The sequence below is a fragment of the Lepisosteus platostomus genome, chromosome 3 (genome assembly GCF_059453375.1).
Source record: "Lepisosteus platostomus isolate fLepPlt1 chromosome 3, fLepPlt1.hap1, whole genome shotgun sequence".
Taxonomy (NCBI): domain Eukaryota; kingdom Metazoa; phylum Chordata; class Actinopteri; order Semionotiformes; family Lepisosteidae; genus Lepisosteus; species Lepisosteus platostomus.
In genome coordinates this window covers 17,318,000-17,336,544 of record NC_142613.1, presented here as the reverse complement: position 1 = coordinate 17,336,544, position 18,545 = coordinate 17,318,000, and the positions used below count along the sequence as shown (strand labels likewise).

Genomic DNA, 18,545 nt, shown 5'->3' with positions numbered 1-18,545 from the left:
CATCATCTTTGAGAATGCAACCTCAGCAGCAAGCTTAGAAGTGTGAAGCCTAAAGACATTTACAGTTAAGTATTAACACTTGATAAGTGTGGACATGTATGTGCTTTATAAAAAGATTTTCAGAAACTGTTGTGTCTAATGTATAAAAAACAAAAACACTGAATTCTTTCTTTAGCAGTTTTATATAAGTTTTAATTAATAATAGATTAATTAAAATGTTAGTTTTTTAAATTATTAAATAAGGAAATCAAATCAGCTTTCCACTTTATTTTCCGTATGAAAATAATATTTTAGCTTATTTTCACTATAAGCACAGAGAAAATCTTCATATATAATTTATCAAATGCTATTGTTTCGTAACTACTAACAATAGTACTAACACCACTTTGCATTAAAACATTCTGTTTTGAAAATACAGATGCTTACATTCTTTAGCCGAAACTTACAGTATGTTCTCTTACATTTTTGCTATCGCCTCTTCATAAGGTCAAATATTTTTTAATAAAATACACAAATCTAAAATAAAACATGTGTGTTGGGGGGAGGGCAAAGATTATTAACTGTCTTATTTGTTTTGCCTATATGATGGATTTGATGCTTTATTTCTTTTCTACAAACCTATTATTACCACCATAAGTAAAACAAACAGGACAGTTTGGCTCTAATCTGCTTAGTACATAACCTGAATAACTTCAGTCATGTTTGCATTAATGCTGCATTAATCACGTTGTTGCGTATTAATGAGTTTTCAGGAAATGCTAATTACTGTCATAGATTCTGCAGCACCCCATTAAATATACAAATTACAGAATTAAAGAGCCAGAGCTTTTCATGATTAATCTTTAAATGGGGAAAAACTAATGATGTCTGTACAAAGTTTCTCTCTACTTTCGGCTGGCTGAACCCATTTGACAATCAATCAAATTAATTAAGGAAAATAATTTGTATCATTTAACATTTTTCCATAGCAATAATATACAGAAGAGGAAAATTGTTTCTCTGTATTCAAGGCTCTCGTTTGCCAGGTCTACATTTAAATAACATTTTGCACGAAAACAGTGGCCAAAGAATGCCATAAAGTGTTTTTAACACTCCTGTGTCAAGATCAAGCTGTGTATTCCAAAGTTAACTGAAACATGTTCTAGAAAAACAAGAATACAACTTCCTGATCTTTGCAAAAAACATGTCAATATCAAATAGCATAAAGTCATATACAGTTCTCTAGTGCCAGTTTTTTTTTTGGTGTGTAGATATGTTTATTCTTTTCCTTCTTATTATATATGGGGATGAAACTGAATGAAAATTCATATGTAGGGTGGAGTGGTGGCACTGTGGCTAAGGATCTGTTTGAAGGTTGCCAGTTCAAATCCTGCGGCTGGCAGAGGAATCCTACTCCATTGGGCCCCTGAGTAAGGCCCTTAACCCCAGCTACTCCAGGGGCACCGTATAAATGCCTGACCCTGTGCTCTGACCCCAGGCTTCTCTCTGTCTGTGTGTCTCATGGAGAGCAAGCTGGGGTATGCAAAAAGACAAATTCCTAATGCAAGCAATTGTACAGTATCCGTACAGTATCAGTATCAGTACAATAAAGTGATCCGATCTGATCCAATCTGATGTATTTAATTTCTATAGCTTTGCTTCAGTTTGAACATCTTGAGTAAGCAAGAGGAATAGAACTTCATGGACATTGTTCCTCTACTGTGACATAAAACACATAATCCACAAGCAAAATAGTGAACCAGCTCTGTCAGAGAATCTTAAAAGGGGTCTTTACTTTAATTCCAACATGATTCAATTTTAAATCTAATGTTTTAAAGTCCCTTGTTGGGTTTTGGTGTATAGAAATATAGCAATGCCACTTTCATTTCATTTGGAGAGCACTCCTCTACAATGTTTGAACTATTCATTTTGTAACATTCAAATACTTAGACTCCTTCTGAAATGAATGTCACATGGTACAGTACAAATTTTATTGAGCATCCCTTTACTCACTAAATCAAGCACCTTCAACAACTGCCAGACCACAGAGTCAATTTGAAAGCTTTCATGAAACCTGCACTGAATATTCAGTTTTAGTATTCTGAATATTTATTACTTCTAGGAGAGAATACCGCTCTGATACAGGACCTTAGTTAATGGGACAATAATGAATATGCAAAAGGAATATTGGATCTGCAGAGCAAAGTTCATAAGGATGGTACAATTTTCCTGGCTTATTCCTCCCCACTTTCATTAGTTCCTAGCCATTTATAATACCACCAGGACCAAGGACAAGCACTTGCACTGACTGGTACCATTGATCAATTAGGGTAGAGATGAACTCAACTAACACCTTGATTTATAAAGATTTATCCATTTGTCATTATTTAAGAAAACCTGAAAATTGCAGTGCTTAATGTTAATAGAGTTATGGAAAAACGACCATTCATTTTCTGAAATAGCAAGGTCAGAAAAGGTTACCCATTTATATACATGCTTTTCAAAAGGCAATTGAATAGCACATACTTCTGAAGAGAGATGTATTAATTGGCTCTTTTTATATAAATAAAGTATTATTTCTCTGGTACTCCAAAGCCACATATGAAAGAAATAAAGAATACTGGAGCATTGAAAGGAATTATCCCAATTTTTTTCTTCAGAACATCAACTTGTAATGTGAACAGATATATAACATATTTAATAATTATGTAAATACAGTCAAGCCCGATTAATATCATTTCTGTTCATGTCACCCTCTGCTTACCATCAAATTGAAATATCCCAGACAGGAAATAATGTGAGTCAATGCAAACAAGCTCATGATAATACAGTTTCGGCAACTGTCACACTCCAGTTACCATCAATTAATATTTTATATCTTGTATCTGATTTCTTCCATACTTAATGTTTTAAAATTGCCTACACCTTAATAATAAAAGCACTCTACAAATAAGTGCTAGAGCTGTGTAATATGTTGAAGTACATGTCTCCCACGTGTCAATAAATCTGGAGGATGAAATGATCTCTCTTGGATGTGTGCAACAATGTTTCTTCACTGAGGTCACAAACATTTCCTATTTCAAGGTATATTATGTTGCAACATCTTCAGAAACAGGTGAGATAGACATCTTTAAAATATTCAAAGAAGAATAAATATTGAAACGTGCTAGGAAACGTCTAACATCTCCTCTAACATGAAATCAGTACAATTAAGACAATGAACAAAAATGAAAACAAAATGATTTCATATTATGTGGTCTATAGTGGAGGGTAGCATGGTGGCATGGTAGCACAGTGATTAGCATTGCTGCCTTGCCGTGCTGGGGCCCTGAGGTCAATTCCAGACCTGGGGTACTATCTACTTGGAGTCTGTATGTTCTCCCCGTGCTCACATATGTTTCCTCTGGGTGCTCTGGCTTCCTCCCAAAGTCCAAAAACATACCAGTAGTTTAATTGGTTTCTGAGAAAAAGAGTGCTTGGTACTGTATGAGTGTGTGTGTCTCTGTGTGTCTGCCCTGTGATAGACTGGTGTCCCACCCTAGGATCCTGCCTTGTACTCTTCGCTTGCCGAGATATAGTAGGCTGCGGCTCCTCCACCTGGAAAAAACTGTCGGAAAATACATGGATGACCTGGACTGATGCTAGTGTCTTAAACTTTCTTTTCTTTACAGCAAACTGAATATTCTATACTACATGTAACAAATAATAACACTGATTTTGTACAGATAGCCACTAATATTTCTTTATTTTGAAAAAATGAAATGCAATTAAGAACATAATTCAAACAAATGGATATATCAAATCTTTTGGAATTTGTAGATGAACCAGAACAGGTTTTTATTTTCAGTGCATGCTACATTATATTATGCAATGGAAATATATTATATTGTGTAATCATCTGTGTCATTTATTTAGTTAGCAGATCTAATTGAAAAAGTTTTGTTATAACACTTTCTGCTATAGTTTTAACTGCTGTTTCAGATATGATTCCAATTGTCAGAAGTGGCTTCTCTCTTTATACTGTAAATACATTGTAGCAAAAATAATGTGGAATAAAAAATAAGGAAAACGCAGGAAATATTGACACATTCTGAAATACTTGTATACTAAATTAAATCAAAATCATAATCCACTGACCAATCACAGATACCCTGTGTGTATGTTACTTGATGGAAGCTTTATATTTCCCAAAAGCATATTGTATTTACCCAGCTGAAAACTGCTATTAAATACTTGTTTTGACTCTTGTAATGGCTCTTGAGTGGTGGTATAACCCAGACCTCAATTCATTACAATAACCATTTTCCTCAGGTCTTCAGAACCTGTCAATTAAAATATGAAAACATACATTTTCAATGTTTTAAGTTTATGTATGAATGAAAAAGTATATGAAGCAGGACTGGTCTTCTGTGACTGTCTGGGAGTATTTCATGATTCAGATAAAAATAGAAAGGTTTTCTGAAATTTAAGCTGACAAGATGAAAGTATTTTTAATTTATTATGAAAAATTTTACAAGTTGCCTGGCAAAACCACCAAAACCATCAGGCTTATGGGACATGTTTAAAGCAGGAAAAAAAGACCTTTATAATAATCTTGAGAGGAAAGATCAACCATAACCCGAAACACTGAACTGCCAGAGCAAATATAATAAGCATTTGATTCAAAAAACAAAAATGTCACATACTTCCTAACATTTTGAATCTCACCACCCTCTTATTTTATATGTAAACTAAACAAATAATGTGGAGTGCACTTCACATCTAAGAATACATCACTACAATATTTAACTTCACAGTCCTGAAAATGAACAAAAACATACCTGTAAAATAAGTATTGACTGGAAGAGTTGAACTTGGAAACCTGATGTAACCATGACCCGGAAACCTGGTTCCTCTTTGGAAAGGAACAAGAGGGTCAGAGAGTGATGTATCCGTCCTCTCCACCTGGTAAAGTGGGTGAGGCCCATTCAGCTCCTGTGGTTGGTCCCAGGACACTTCAATAACTGACATGTTGAATCCCTTTAACGTAGGAGCACTTAATCTTGCTGGAGCTATGGTGGAAGAAAAAAACAGTACATTTAAAGTCAGTTCACAGATCTGCGGATACTGGTAATGATGTAAATGGTTTTCTCATATCTAGTAAAAGGGAGTAAATTACCTCAGGCTGACACATCCTATGTGCATTTAGTCCATTCAAAGTCTGAGAGCATCCATAGGATGGAAACTAATAAAACTCTTAAATGGGAAAGGGACGTGTTGTCTTCGCATGCCTTATGTGCATACAAGCCATAAATTATATTCAATCAATATTACTAGGGTCTATATAATTGAAACTGTGATATCATTTTAAATTCAGTCTGCTGATTTAACAGGGATTGTTTAAAGTCTCTGTGGACATTCCTTTTTTTTAATATGCTTGAAAAGAAACACTACATTCTGCTAAACGGTTGTTTTTTCACTGTCAAAGGAGCATATAATTTAAAAAATATATTAACGATCCTATTTTTATTTCTAAAATGTATAAATGTGTGACAAGGTGAAAGACCTGCTAATGAGTTAACTGTCAAGGTAGACTGCCATGTCAAAATATGGAGGGGAAATTCTACTTAATGAGATCCTCACATATTCACATGGCCAATTAGGAGCAGGTAATTTACCAGGTAATTTACCAATTAACTACTTAATAAAAAAATAATTAAAAAAAGGTGCACAAGGCTAACAGTGAGAGAGAAAAATTTGAGTTCTGATCACTGCAGAACACTATCCAAGACAAATTTTGTCTAGTCTTATTTTGTAATACATCTTTATCAAGAGTCCCAACGCCAAATTACAAAAAGGCAAAGGAAGTGCAGTCACTTTTTATACAGAAAAGTTTTCCACATTTGAGGGTACATTATTGCTGAGGCATCATTCAACTTTAATCAGCTTCTTACATTCCAAACATTCTGTCTAATGTGAAAAAAAAAATCCATTACCTGTTATACAGCATAAACAAAATGTTGCCAAAGAAAGATAATTTTACATTTAATAACAAGTATTATTTCAAATCTGGTAACACTAAAATATGCCAGTATTAAGGAACAGTATTGACTTGAAAATAATACTGTAAATACTGAATTATTTAACAGTAAATATATAGTTATCTATTTCTATATTTTATTTTAGTGTATATGATGAACACTAATGTAAACATCTGTTGCTTTTTGTTTTACAATACATGCTTAAATTAACACTTTTAACATGCTTGCCTAAAACAAAATTATCCAAATATGCAGTTATTCAGATATTGTAATGTTTTTACTTATTTATGACATATCAGCCTCCAAACCTATCCATAATGAAAAGTCAATTTAACAATTTAGCAAAGTAAAAATAGAATAAAAAAGGATTGTTTAACACTTTAAAGTTAAGTAAAAGGAATACTGAGTATTTTCATAGTCTATCTAAAAAAATAATTACATACATTTATAGAAACATAATGTCCAAATTTGTTCAGACTCTGTACATTTGTCCAAAATAATGTATACCTCTATCGTCAACAGTTGCCTGATGTTTTCACAAAAGCTCAGAAAGTTTGTAGACGTTTCTGGAAGTCACCATGACAGTGGGTGTTAAAACAGGCTGAACACATATGCAAAACAATCAGTATCACATTACTAAGGACAAAGTCAGATAATTTTTCGAAGATTGAAAAATATCAACATCAACAAATCTTGGGACTGTTTTAAATAAATAAAATCTATAAAACATCCCAGTGTCAAAGGTAATGTCTATACCCAAGAAGTTTGAGGCTATTGGTTACTATTCCCATGGAAAGAATGTGTAAGAAAGCTTAAGTTAATGGGTGGTTGGAAAATTAGTATGGGAGGCTAATGCACATCAAAAAGCAATAATATGAAAACTTCAAAAACATTCACCATTTTTTCTCATGAATCAGATGTCTGCGACAGAGTTCTATGGCGGCAGAGAAATGTTTCACAATACAACTGTGCGTATTGCATCATCTTGTTTGTCTTAGTATCTGGTAATAAACAAAAACAGCCAGACCAAAACTACTGTTTGAAGAAAATTACAATTTATACCCATATATACAAATCTTCATACATCATACATACTCAGAGACTACAGAGTTAGGAAAAACATACGTGAATTATTGTAAATGCAAAAATGATATCAATAAGAATTAAAGAACCAAAAGCACTACAGGAAAACTAAGTAGATTTAAAAGTGGAATCTTATTTATCTAATGACTCTGAATAGGGTTTTAATCCACTATTACAAATTATCAAGAAAGGGTCGAGCTTTAGGTGCTCAATTACCCCTTCCAGGGTGACTGTTGGAAGAGTTTTTGTGATATCTCTTGTTTCTTTAATTGGTAGAATACTGTCAAGCCCTTGAGATCTGTTTACCTTAAGTGCTTCCTTGTAGCTGTAGCACTTCTGCCTCTTTTATACTGTTACAAATGAGGGTTACGAAAATGGTGAAAGTCAGGATTTGACCAAGCGGTTTAGTCAATATAGAATAATAATTATTCATAACCCCCAACCTGTAAGTGATTTCTAGCACTATACCCGAGCGACTGGTATAATTAGAGGTACAGCTTTGGTAAGAGGAGTAACAATCCAGACACACTTGGTTAAACAGATATTTATTACAATGATAAGACACAAACTATACTACACACCACAAAACATACAACACACAAGTTACGCTAGGTACTGTAACCCCCAAACTGCTACTAGGCATTAAACTCTTAATGCCTACAAAGGCCACATAAGAGATGAGCTGCCTTCTAACTAGATACAATGCAACCTGCAGTTAAATCTCTCTGCACCCCGAATGCCACAAAATAAATGGGACCCTACTATATACCCCTATCCATAAAATGCACCCTAATCAGGAAAGACATTTCTAACTTAGGTATCTTTTACCCAGGAAACCCAAGTTCCCTAAAAACACAAAATAGCATACTCTCTCTAACAAGGTTCAAATACTTGGCTCCAGTCAGGTTTGGTTTGGAATATGAAGAAGGGGCTCTCGTCTGGCACAAGCTTCAAGTCCCAACTCCTGCGGACTCCACTCTCTTCTCCCTGCTTCTCCTTGTTTCTTTCTCCTCTTTCCCTCTTGTTCTTGCTCTTAATGTTATCTTACTGTATATAGTGTGTTTCTGTACTGCTCCCTGGCAATCATTAATACATAACTAACCTCGGTATACTAAGGTAGGCTTTACCATTGTTTCTGCTCAAGGGACCCCCCAAGACCTCAGCAAACATCCCCTGTATTTTAAAGTTAGAAGTATTTACTCTTCCAAGTGTCACAAACTTTATCTAAAATCTAAAAGACACTTCTCAGTCACCTAAAGCTGTAACAATACTAATATTATTCAATACTTAACTCTATCTTTCCTTAGCCTGAGGCATGTTGCTTATTTCTTCCTTGAAATGAACCTGAATCAAATATTAATTTAATATTAAATTAAATAATACATTTTATACATCAACCATTTCTCTTTCATCATGTAGACATTTCCTATTATTATCCCTGAGATGCTTCCTATACTACGTAGTAATATGTGAATACAATACTAATTAAAAGAACAGAAGAGTTTTTCTATCCACACAATGTGTTTGTATTTGAATCAAGGCACTTCCAGTTTTAAAGGTTTTGAATACATCAGGAATACATCAGATCTATATATCAGAAGCAGATTGCACTCAATGAAAAATTGTAACTGCTTTTCATTGATTTTACTTTTAATTTAAAATTATAAATACAACAGCCTTTAGTTGACTTCTTATCTCAGTGCATTAATTTCCTTTTTAAGCATAATACAAAGATGTAACTTATAATTAATTTATAATTAACAGGTTAGTATCACCTTAGATGTATTAACTAATTAAGTATTGCTTCAGCATACAAACTAGAATAATTATGAACAGGATTACTGTTTACAGTTTACATTAAGTTTGACATTTTTTATGAGGCATCAGGTCATGGCCTTCTTAAATGCACTGTAAGACATATTTCTGTAACAGGAAAAGTATTGATTTTTGAATAACTGTCTGACCTTCTTTGGAAGAAATACATACACCACAGCCATAGTTAATGTACCATATACAGACAAGACACACTTGTATGTCTACCTTTTTTGCTGTAATGTACATAAAACATTATCTTAGACGCAGGAATAGGAGTTCACATTCAAATAAGACCAACAGTGCTGACATCTCCACACCCCAGCCAAAGCATTAACAAGAATTTCATTAACTACCATTTCACGCTCTCAGCATTGTCTATTTAGACCATTATATGGAGGATTAAAAAGTAATGTGCTTTTGACTATTAAAAGGAGAATGAATTTTACTTTGTTTTAACTAATATCAGGTATATAAAACAATTTTAATCTATGGTTTGCATGTACTGCATAGTAAGAAGGAGAACATGAAACCAGAAACCATATTAAGCTATACATTTCTGTTTCTAAGTTTCAGTACATTTCAGAATACTATATACTGTATATGCGGCAAATAGGGCAAAAAGTAGCAGAACTGCCTTTAAACAGTAATTTTAAGCAATCCTTATGGCCTAATTAAGAGAATAGTATAAAATGCTTTTTAGATACTGCACTTGCTACAAACAATTTAAATAGCAAATGCTGTAATTTTGTTTCATACAGATTAAAAATAGATATTTTATAGTGAAATAATATTAATCACCAAGTGATACATGGGAAAAGTAATCAAACAACTTTATTATGGGAGGAATGAAATGCCGGGTTTTATCACAGTACATTTAAAGGGCATTATTAAAAACTGGAAACTTCAAATCCTAATCTAGTACATCCTGATATTTCTCCATTTGCAAAGGACTTCCTCATGTTACTCACATTTCTCATGCTCAATACCAGGCAGGCTAAGAGGGTATAGTTAATCCTGTTGAAATACACTTTAAATGTTTAACCCATAAAACTAGACATGTAACTTTATTTTCTAAATATTAACTAATAGTCTCATCAACCTTTTCTTTATAAACCACAGGAAAGCTATAGAATAATAATCAAAACGGAACTAAATCTGCATTCCATAACAGACAAAATCTTAAAATGCATCTTAATAAAATTAAATTATATGAAGTTTTGATTACAGAAGCAATTTTATTTATTGACCTAAAGGGATTAGGATTTTATTTTTTCATTTTGCCTGATGACTGACCTAGAATGCTATAAACACCTATAGGAAAGGGTCCTGTGTTTCAGGACATGTGATCCATCACTAAATAATTCCAGTCTCCTTTTTGTGCAAATGAAACATATTTTGTCTGTTTAGTCTGACTATGTGTTAAAAATGCACCATGATTGATGGGAGGTCATTGGGTGTGAAGGGAATCATAATGCCTTTCTTTAAAGTTTCTTCTGGTGAGCGTACCTTCAAAGATGAATTCCAGGCTTTATGAATTGTCAAGGCAGGATTCTCATTAAGAATTTGTGAGCTATTTCTGTTCTGAAATGAAGTGAGATTATTTTCATTTGCATTCTGTCTATGAATTTGCTATATCTCTTTCTTAAAAGTTTGATATGTCCATTTCGTGTTAATTAGATTAGCATATAAGCATAAGCATATACGTTAATTAGATTACCATACAGAGGGGAGAATCATAAATGTTAGATAGCAATATTACAGGATTTTAAAGTTTTCTACTAGAGGAGGACAGATACAAATGCTTGATGACAGAATGAAGTTTGTGGATTCAAAAAAGAATACTATTTTAGGTATTCTGAGAACAATTTTGAAAACTATAGAACACAGATCCTCCTTTAAAAAGTGATCAGAATCAGAATCAGCTTCAAAGTGCAGAAACTGCAAGAGCAACTTAGAATGATGTAATTGGAAAATCCCAGAAACAGTACACCAACACAAGAAAGAAGAATACAGCAGATTTTCCCAATACTACTACCTAACAATACATTGCCCTATAAGCTTGCTCCACTCCAGAACCTGGAGACAGGCAGTCTTGAAGCTCAAGACAACATCACTCAGGGAACCACCATACAGATGCAGCCATTCAAAATGCGCGGGCGATACCGCATTATTTTCCGGTGCGCTGTACGCAGTCTACCGCGAGTTACCGGTAAATACCGCTAGTTACCGTAAATTCTCCTATAATACCGCAAGCAAAATAATAGTATCCGGAATTTCCGCAAGGTGGAGCTAATTAAGCTCAACCTCTCATGTTTGGGCTGTCGCCATCAAAGTCTTTAACGAAGATATTACTAATAGTATTAATAATGAATGACCTTGGACAAGCGTAAAATCAAAGTATTGCCCTGGTCCACATTCTTTTTTTCATTGACCGTCTTTGTAAAAGTAACACCACAGCATTTCGCAATCACACATTTGTTTCCAATCATGCAAAGTACAGTAATTTTTGAGAATCGATTCACCATGCCTTTCACATGCTCATAAAAGAGATTGATTTAGGAACATAAACATATTACCGTATGCAAACTGTACTGTATACAGTATGTATATGTATATTTAATGTCTTAACTGTGCCCGTTTAAGTATTGAATATTTATATGGAATTTTACCACTGAAGGGAAATCTTAGTGCCTGAGCATAAAAAGAATAGGAGCATACTGCAACGCGTGTGAAGGCCATAAACGATATTAATTTTGGAACTTAAACATACAGTATATGGCTGGTCTCGGTACTTTAAAGAAAACATACACACCAGTATTCCATTTCTCCCTAAACATTTTAAGCATTGAAGTCTTTAACTAACGTGATACCGGAGTCAACAAGCATACTTTTAGAATTTGATTAAAAGGGAATATAATATGGAATCGCGTATCTAAAGAAATTAATAACGATATAATTATATTCATGTTGCAAAAAAACTGCAACGGACATAAAAACTCCCTTGCTTTTAACAGATCGTTCCATAATTTCTAACTACGAAAATTATTTAAACTGCGACACTTATCATTCAACCAGAGCTCGAAATATCACAAGGATCCTCTAGAGCACAGCAAAGACTGTATTAAAAGAATCGCGTATCTCAAGAAATTAATAAGATATAATTATATTCGTGTACTGCGACAGGGCTGTGTAGGGCTGTTTCACCTCTGTCTTCATGTGACTCTATTCAAAAGCCATTTAGCAAAGAGGGGATGAGAAGAGTGACAAACTACAGATGCAGCCATTCAAAATGCGCGGTAAAAACCCGCGGTACGGTAACCTACCCACAAGCCACCGCGGGGCACCGGAGGGTACCGCAGGGCAAGTGATTGGCTGGCCAAAATGACCGACAGGGGCACTCGTGGTGCATTGGTTGGTAGTGCAAAGATTTAATCATTTCATGTCTTTACTGTGCACATTTTAATCCGCTTAGTTTTGAATATTTATATGGATTTTACCACTAAAGGGAAATTTTAGTAGCTGAGCATAAAAAGAAGAGGAGCATAACGCATCTGAAGGTCATAAACGATATTAATTTAAAACATTACTGTATGTATGTAAACTGTACTGTGTATGGCTGGTCTTGGTAGTTTAAAGAAAAAATACACACCAGTCTTCCATTTCTCCCTAAACATTTTAAGCATGAAAGTTTTATGAAACGGTACCCAAATATGCGATTGCTGTATAGAATGAATTTTAATTTAAAAAAAATATTTAACACGAACATTAAGCTGTTTACATCTTCCGCCTGAGAACAGTCACCCGTTGCTACCCAACGCAGAATGGTGATTGGCTGACACCATCTGACACCCCTCTGATTGGAGAAAAAAGACGTGCTGGTTTGCTATACCAGGAAGAGGATTTATTTCAATTCTAAACGTGTATTTTAAAAGTTTAAGAAGTAAAAACCTTACAGCGTACACAGATTTCTAAACTGATCAGGATCGTTATCTTTGTCTTATGCACAATAATGTTCACCGCTCTGTCCAGCAAATTAATAATAAACTTTATTTTATATAGCTTTTTAAACGAATAAGTAATTAGATTGCTCATAAACCTAATCACTTGCTTTTTCTTTTTATTTAGGCTCAGATTTCAACTATAGATCGTATTATTAATAACCAAAATAACAACCAACCAACAAAAACAACCATATAAACATAATACCAACCAAAAACATAGATAACAACCATCAACAACCAATACAAAATCAAATAATCAAACCATTTTACACTCGCAAAGTCCTCCAATTATCATAATCCCGCCCCTTATGCAAAACCAAACCTTCCTCCCATCCCAGTTTATCCTGTTTATCATAAACAAAATCCACCTCAATTTTCAACATAAAGCATTACACAAAATCAATACCTCAACACTCCATACTCAACAACGATAATTCACAAACAGCCAGAACATGTAACTACACATTCCCAAACATAGCCCCGCCCCTTATGCAAAACCAACATCCCTCCCCTGTTCTCTCTCTCCCCTGGCGGTTGTAATTGTTTTTATTTTCAAATAAATTTTAGCAAAGTCATGTATTTTAAAAATCTTAAGATTTTTCTATTTATGTCTTTATTTAGTGGTTTCATTAGTGACAAAGGCTAAACTTTCTTGGAAAAATGTCTTTTATGTAAACCATGTTTGCTATTAATTCATTCAGGGCTAAAATATGTTCATTGTCTTCTAATGAAAGAAGGGTTCCTTTCGCCGTAGTCGGGAGACTAGCCTTTAACTAGTAAGTACTGTATTTACTGGGTTTTTGGGGGGGGGGGGGTGTCTTTCGCTGGAAATCTCGCCTCCTACTTTGAAAATACCCGTGAAACCGGTTCAATTCGTCACAGCCAGCACTCCTGCAGAGAGTTGGGTTGTACTTGCAGTGCATACAGTACACGCGTTATGCTCTTCGTTAATGTCTGTGAAGTTTTATTTAATCTCTGAGCCATACTGATTCTTCTGGAAGCCAGTTTCCGCCAGGGAGTAAAAAAAAAAACACACTATGGTATTCTCTCCAATGCAGTGCAGTTAAAAACATACCTCTGATGCTGCTCCTAAATGAATATCGTTTATGACCATCAGAAGCTTTATGCTCCTTTTCTTTTTTGCAGTGGATTGAACAGGGAGAGGCATTTCATGATGTACTTTTCACTGATGAAACAACAGTGGCTCTGGAACAGTTTTCAACCAAGTCGTTTTATAAAAAGGGGAGATATGTACACGTTACTGAAGCTAAAAGTTTAGCCTTTGTCACTAATGTAAACACTAAATAAAGACATATAGAAATCCCATTTTTAGGATCAGAGTCTTACATGTGGTTATTTCGTAAACGTTTGTACGTGCTCCTTCTTACCATGTTACTGTTTACCGTTACTGACCATATTAAGTTTAAGTGCCTGTGGGCACTTTTCCTGTCCGTGGGGGGTGGACCGTCTTTCATTAGAAGGTTAGTCTGTTCTACTCTGAGAATGTAGAGGCGGTGGGAAGTGCCCGCGGTCATTTAATTAGTATTAAAATCTTAGTTATCTTTCTAGTTCACAGGTTTGCATGCATAATTTAATTTTGAAAGCCACTGAGACATCAGGGACTACTGTTGTATTTATGAAAAAGAAACAAAACAAAAAACATACTAACAACTGTGCCATCCTACTCCTTAGTTAATACATTTTATTCATAAACAGTTAACATTGTTAGCAAAATATTTTGAATTATATTTAACCCTATTTTTTCTTTAGTTTTGTATTTAACTTATTATATGATAGTCAGACTTAATGTATATTAATGTATATTTGAACAATGAAAATATATTTTTACAAGATTTTACATTAAGCACTTAAAATTAATATGGTTAATAATAGTAAACTGTAACATGCTGTTACAAGATCGGTTAACTGCGAAGAAAATCCTTTCAGAGAAAATGTTTCAGGTGTGAAGAACAAACCTGTTCCCACACACCCTGCCCCCACTACCATTAGAATATACACAAACATTTTAGCGTTTCATTCTGAGCAGAAGACCCTCACACCTGAAGAGTGCTGGCTGTGACGAATTAAACCGGTTTTACAGGTTTCAATCACAGATTGGGACTCAGTAAAGTAACACACAGCGCCACTGGATTTGATAATACTGTACCTAACCAAAATCCGCAATATGGAAACAGAACCTAATTGTTGATAGATGATGTACTCGTAACATTTTTTCAAGACGAACTACAACATTTAAAAAATGACTTGTATGTACTTGATATCTCTAATCAATCCACGGGTTCCAGCACAAAACGAAACTAAAACGCATACCGTTTCGCGCTTCTTATTAGTTGCTCAAAAGTAATTTGACCGTATGAAATGCATAATATAAACCTAGAAACATATACGTGAGCAGTACTTAAGCACTGTAGTATCGGTGTTAAGACATACCTCTCAAATACTGTAAATCAAGTTAAAAATATCTCAAGACCGATTCTGGTCGTAATGAAACCATGTTTCGTGTATGTTTTCTTTTTCATCTTGAAATAACTCATTTCTAAATACCTTTTTCACTGTTAACATCTTGTAGCAACTTTGCAACAAAATATACACTCTGACAGTTCATCCTGCTACCAACATTAAATAAAACAAATCTTAAGATTTCTATATTTATGTCTTTATTTAGTGGTTTCATTCGAAGCTTACAATGTTTAGGGAGAAATGGAATACTGGTGTGTATTTTTTTCTTTAAAGTACCGAGACCAGCCATATACTGTATGTTTATGTTAAGATTTCCCTTCAGTGGTAAAATTAGATATGAATATTCAATACTTAAACGGGCACAGTTAAGACATTAAATATACATATACATATTGTATACAGTACAGTTTGCATACGGTAATATGTTTATGTTACGCGATTAAAAAATAAATAAATAAAACTGAAAGGTCCAGCACCAGCTGGATTCGAACACACAACCTGCCAGTTGGTAGTCACGCACCTAGACCAGTAGGCTACAAGACAGCTCGCATAAGCAGGCAGGCGAAACAGCCCTGGCGCAGTACACGGATATAATCATACCGTTATTAAATTCTTGAGATACGCAATCCATATTATATTCCCTTTTAATCAAATTCTAAAAGTATGCTTGTTGACTCCGGTATCACGTTAGTTAAAGACTTCAAAGCTTACAATGTTTAGGGAGAAATGGAATACTGGTGTGTATTTTTTTCTTTTCATGATAGGTGTCGCATTTTAAATCATTTTCGTAGTTAGAAATTATGAAACGCCCTGTTAAAAGCAAGGAAGTTTTTATGCCCGTTGAAGTAAAACAAAATGCCTGACAAAGTATGGCTTGGACAGATTCCAAGTGCTTGTACAAATGTGCTAAAGAAATTATACTTTGAGTATACAGCTTGTCCAAAGTCATCCATTATTAATACTATTAGTAATATCTTCAGTAAAGGCTTTGATGCATAAATATTTCTGATAAAGGTAGGTTGTGTACTTTTGTCCAACTGAGCAATCTTGCTTTCATAAAATATACCAACATTTGAATGACTGATGATTAACATGCTGTAATACACAGTTCAAAATTAAAGGCTCGAATGCTGACAATGAGAGGTTAAGCTCCCCCTGGCGGTTTTACAAGGCGACGCCGGATAGCTAGTCACGTGACACACGTGATACCGCGTGATACCCCGGTGGGCGTGTCGCGGTATGCCGTGAAATACCTCACCCATTTTGAATGGCTGCATCTGTAGTATACAGTACAGTACTTTAGATCTTTTTTTCTGAACCGGGGAAAATCTGATCATGTTTCTCTATAACAATAATAAAAAACATTGCCACACCCGGACTGTTAAACCAACGCATTAGCACGTCAAAGCCCATTGAGGAGCCGGGCGCAATAACTGTTTTGTCCCTTGATTTACTGATCTGCATTAATTACAGAAATCGAGTTCCTGCTCTTTGCAGACGACCTGGTCATGCTGTCGCCCACAGAACAGAGGCTGCCGCAGAACCTGGCGCTGCTGGAGCAGCACTGTCAGACCTGAGCGCTGACAGTCAATCTGGACAAGACCAGAGTTATGGTTTTCCAGAAAAAAAGCCAGACCCCCATTAGTCTTCCTGAGATCGTCGGATTATGAACGAATAAAAACATCTTATTAAAAACGCATTTGCGTTTGTCTGGGTATTTACTTTGTAATCTGTGGTTTACATCTACAGTATTGTTTTGAGATGCCACTTTTAAAGGTGATATGTAAAATAAAGTTTTTTATTATTGTTATAGAGAAACATGATCAGATTTTCCCTGGTTCAGAAAAAAGACGATTAAAATCTGTAATCTTTCCACTTGTATGTCATCGGAAAATACAAGAAGTTTCTGCTTTGTGCTAAGACATTAACGAGTACAACCCCCCTCTCTGCGGGAGTGCTGGCTGTGACGAATTAAACCAGTTTCACAGGTATTTTCAAAGTAGGAAGTACAGTACTTACTAGTTAAGAAAGCTAGGCTCCTCAATGAAATCGCTTTAACATGCTAATGCGTTGGTGTAACAGTCCGGGCGTGGCAAGCTTCTAATGTCAACTCGACTCGATTGGAAGACAATGAACATATTCTAGCCCTAAATGAATTAATAGCAAACATGGTTTACATAAAATACATTTTTCCAAGAAAGTTTATAATAATACGATCTATAGTTGAAATCTGAGCCTAAATATAAAGAAAAAGCATTTTCAGAGAGCAATCACGCTGTGTTTATGTAGACAAAGCGATTAGGTTTATGAGCAATCTAATTACTTATTCGTTTAAAACGCTATATATAATAAAGTCTATTTAAAGTTGAATGATAAGTGTCGCAGTTTAAATAAATTTTGTAGTTGGCAATTATGAAACGCTCTGTTAAAAGCAAGGGAGTTTTTATGTCCGTTGCAGTTTTTTGGAAACTGAACTTGTTTGAATTGACTGAGCTCCATGCTGTACCACACAATGTCTGTTTTTTTTTGTCCTGACCGGTTTCTTGGAGCACTCCTTTTGATTCAGAAACATTAAGATAGTTTAGTGAACGCCAAAACTATAAATGAAAATAAAGGAAGAAAACAAATATCACCATTGATCAAGCAAATGCAGAGACAGACTTTCAGAAAATGAACTTCAACCAATGTTTGTTAGTTATGATCAGCAATTAAGCAGGAAACAGCTACAGTACAAAGCTGTAATAAGTGAGGTCATGATGTCTATAATACAGGTCCCATTTCCACAGCTCACAGATTTCAAAAAATAAATTTTTAAACAGTAGAAAAAACAGGTGATTTTACTTCTGTTATTAGCTAAATTAATTAATATAAAGTAATTGAAAAGGGGGTTAAGAAAAATTACAGTGAGTCTTACAACACTGTTTATACAAATACATTATCATCTTCAGCTAAAAACAAAAAAAATATGAATGCATGGAAATGAAATATTTTTAACACTATAGCCTATTACTAGGGATAAGTTTAAACAGCAAAGCCATTCATTTGAGTTCTGTGGTGTTTAGAAGAATGCAATATAATTTAACTCTAAAAAATTGGAAAGCAGATGCCACTATTTCCCTTTGAACAGATGGTAATTCTGTCTAATGGTGCATCTATATAACAGTGA

General features: G+C 34.6%; 1 protein-coding gene across 1 annotated transcript in view; it reads right to left on the bottom strand.

Moving 5' to 3' along the window:
* The window catches only part of ush2a (Usher syndrome 2A (autosomal recessive, mild)), a 427,426-nt gene that overhangs the window by 309,826 nt on the left and 99,055 nt on the right, over nucleotides 1-18,545 (bottom strand). The window contains exon 21 of the mRNA XM_088624763.1: nucleotides 4,800-5,030. Within this exon, the coding sequence (XP_088480889.1) occupies nucleotides 4,800-5,030 (231 nt within the window). The remainder of the gene's footprint in view (nucleotides 1-4,799; nucleotides 5,031-18,545) is intronic.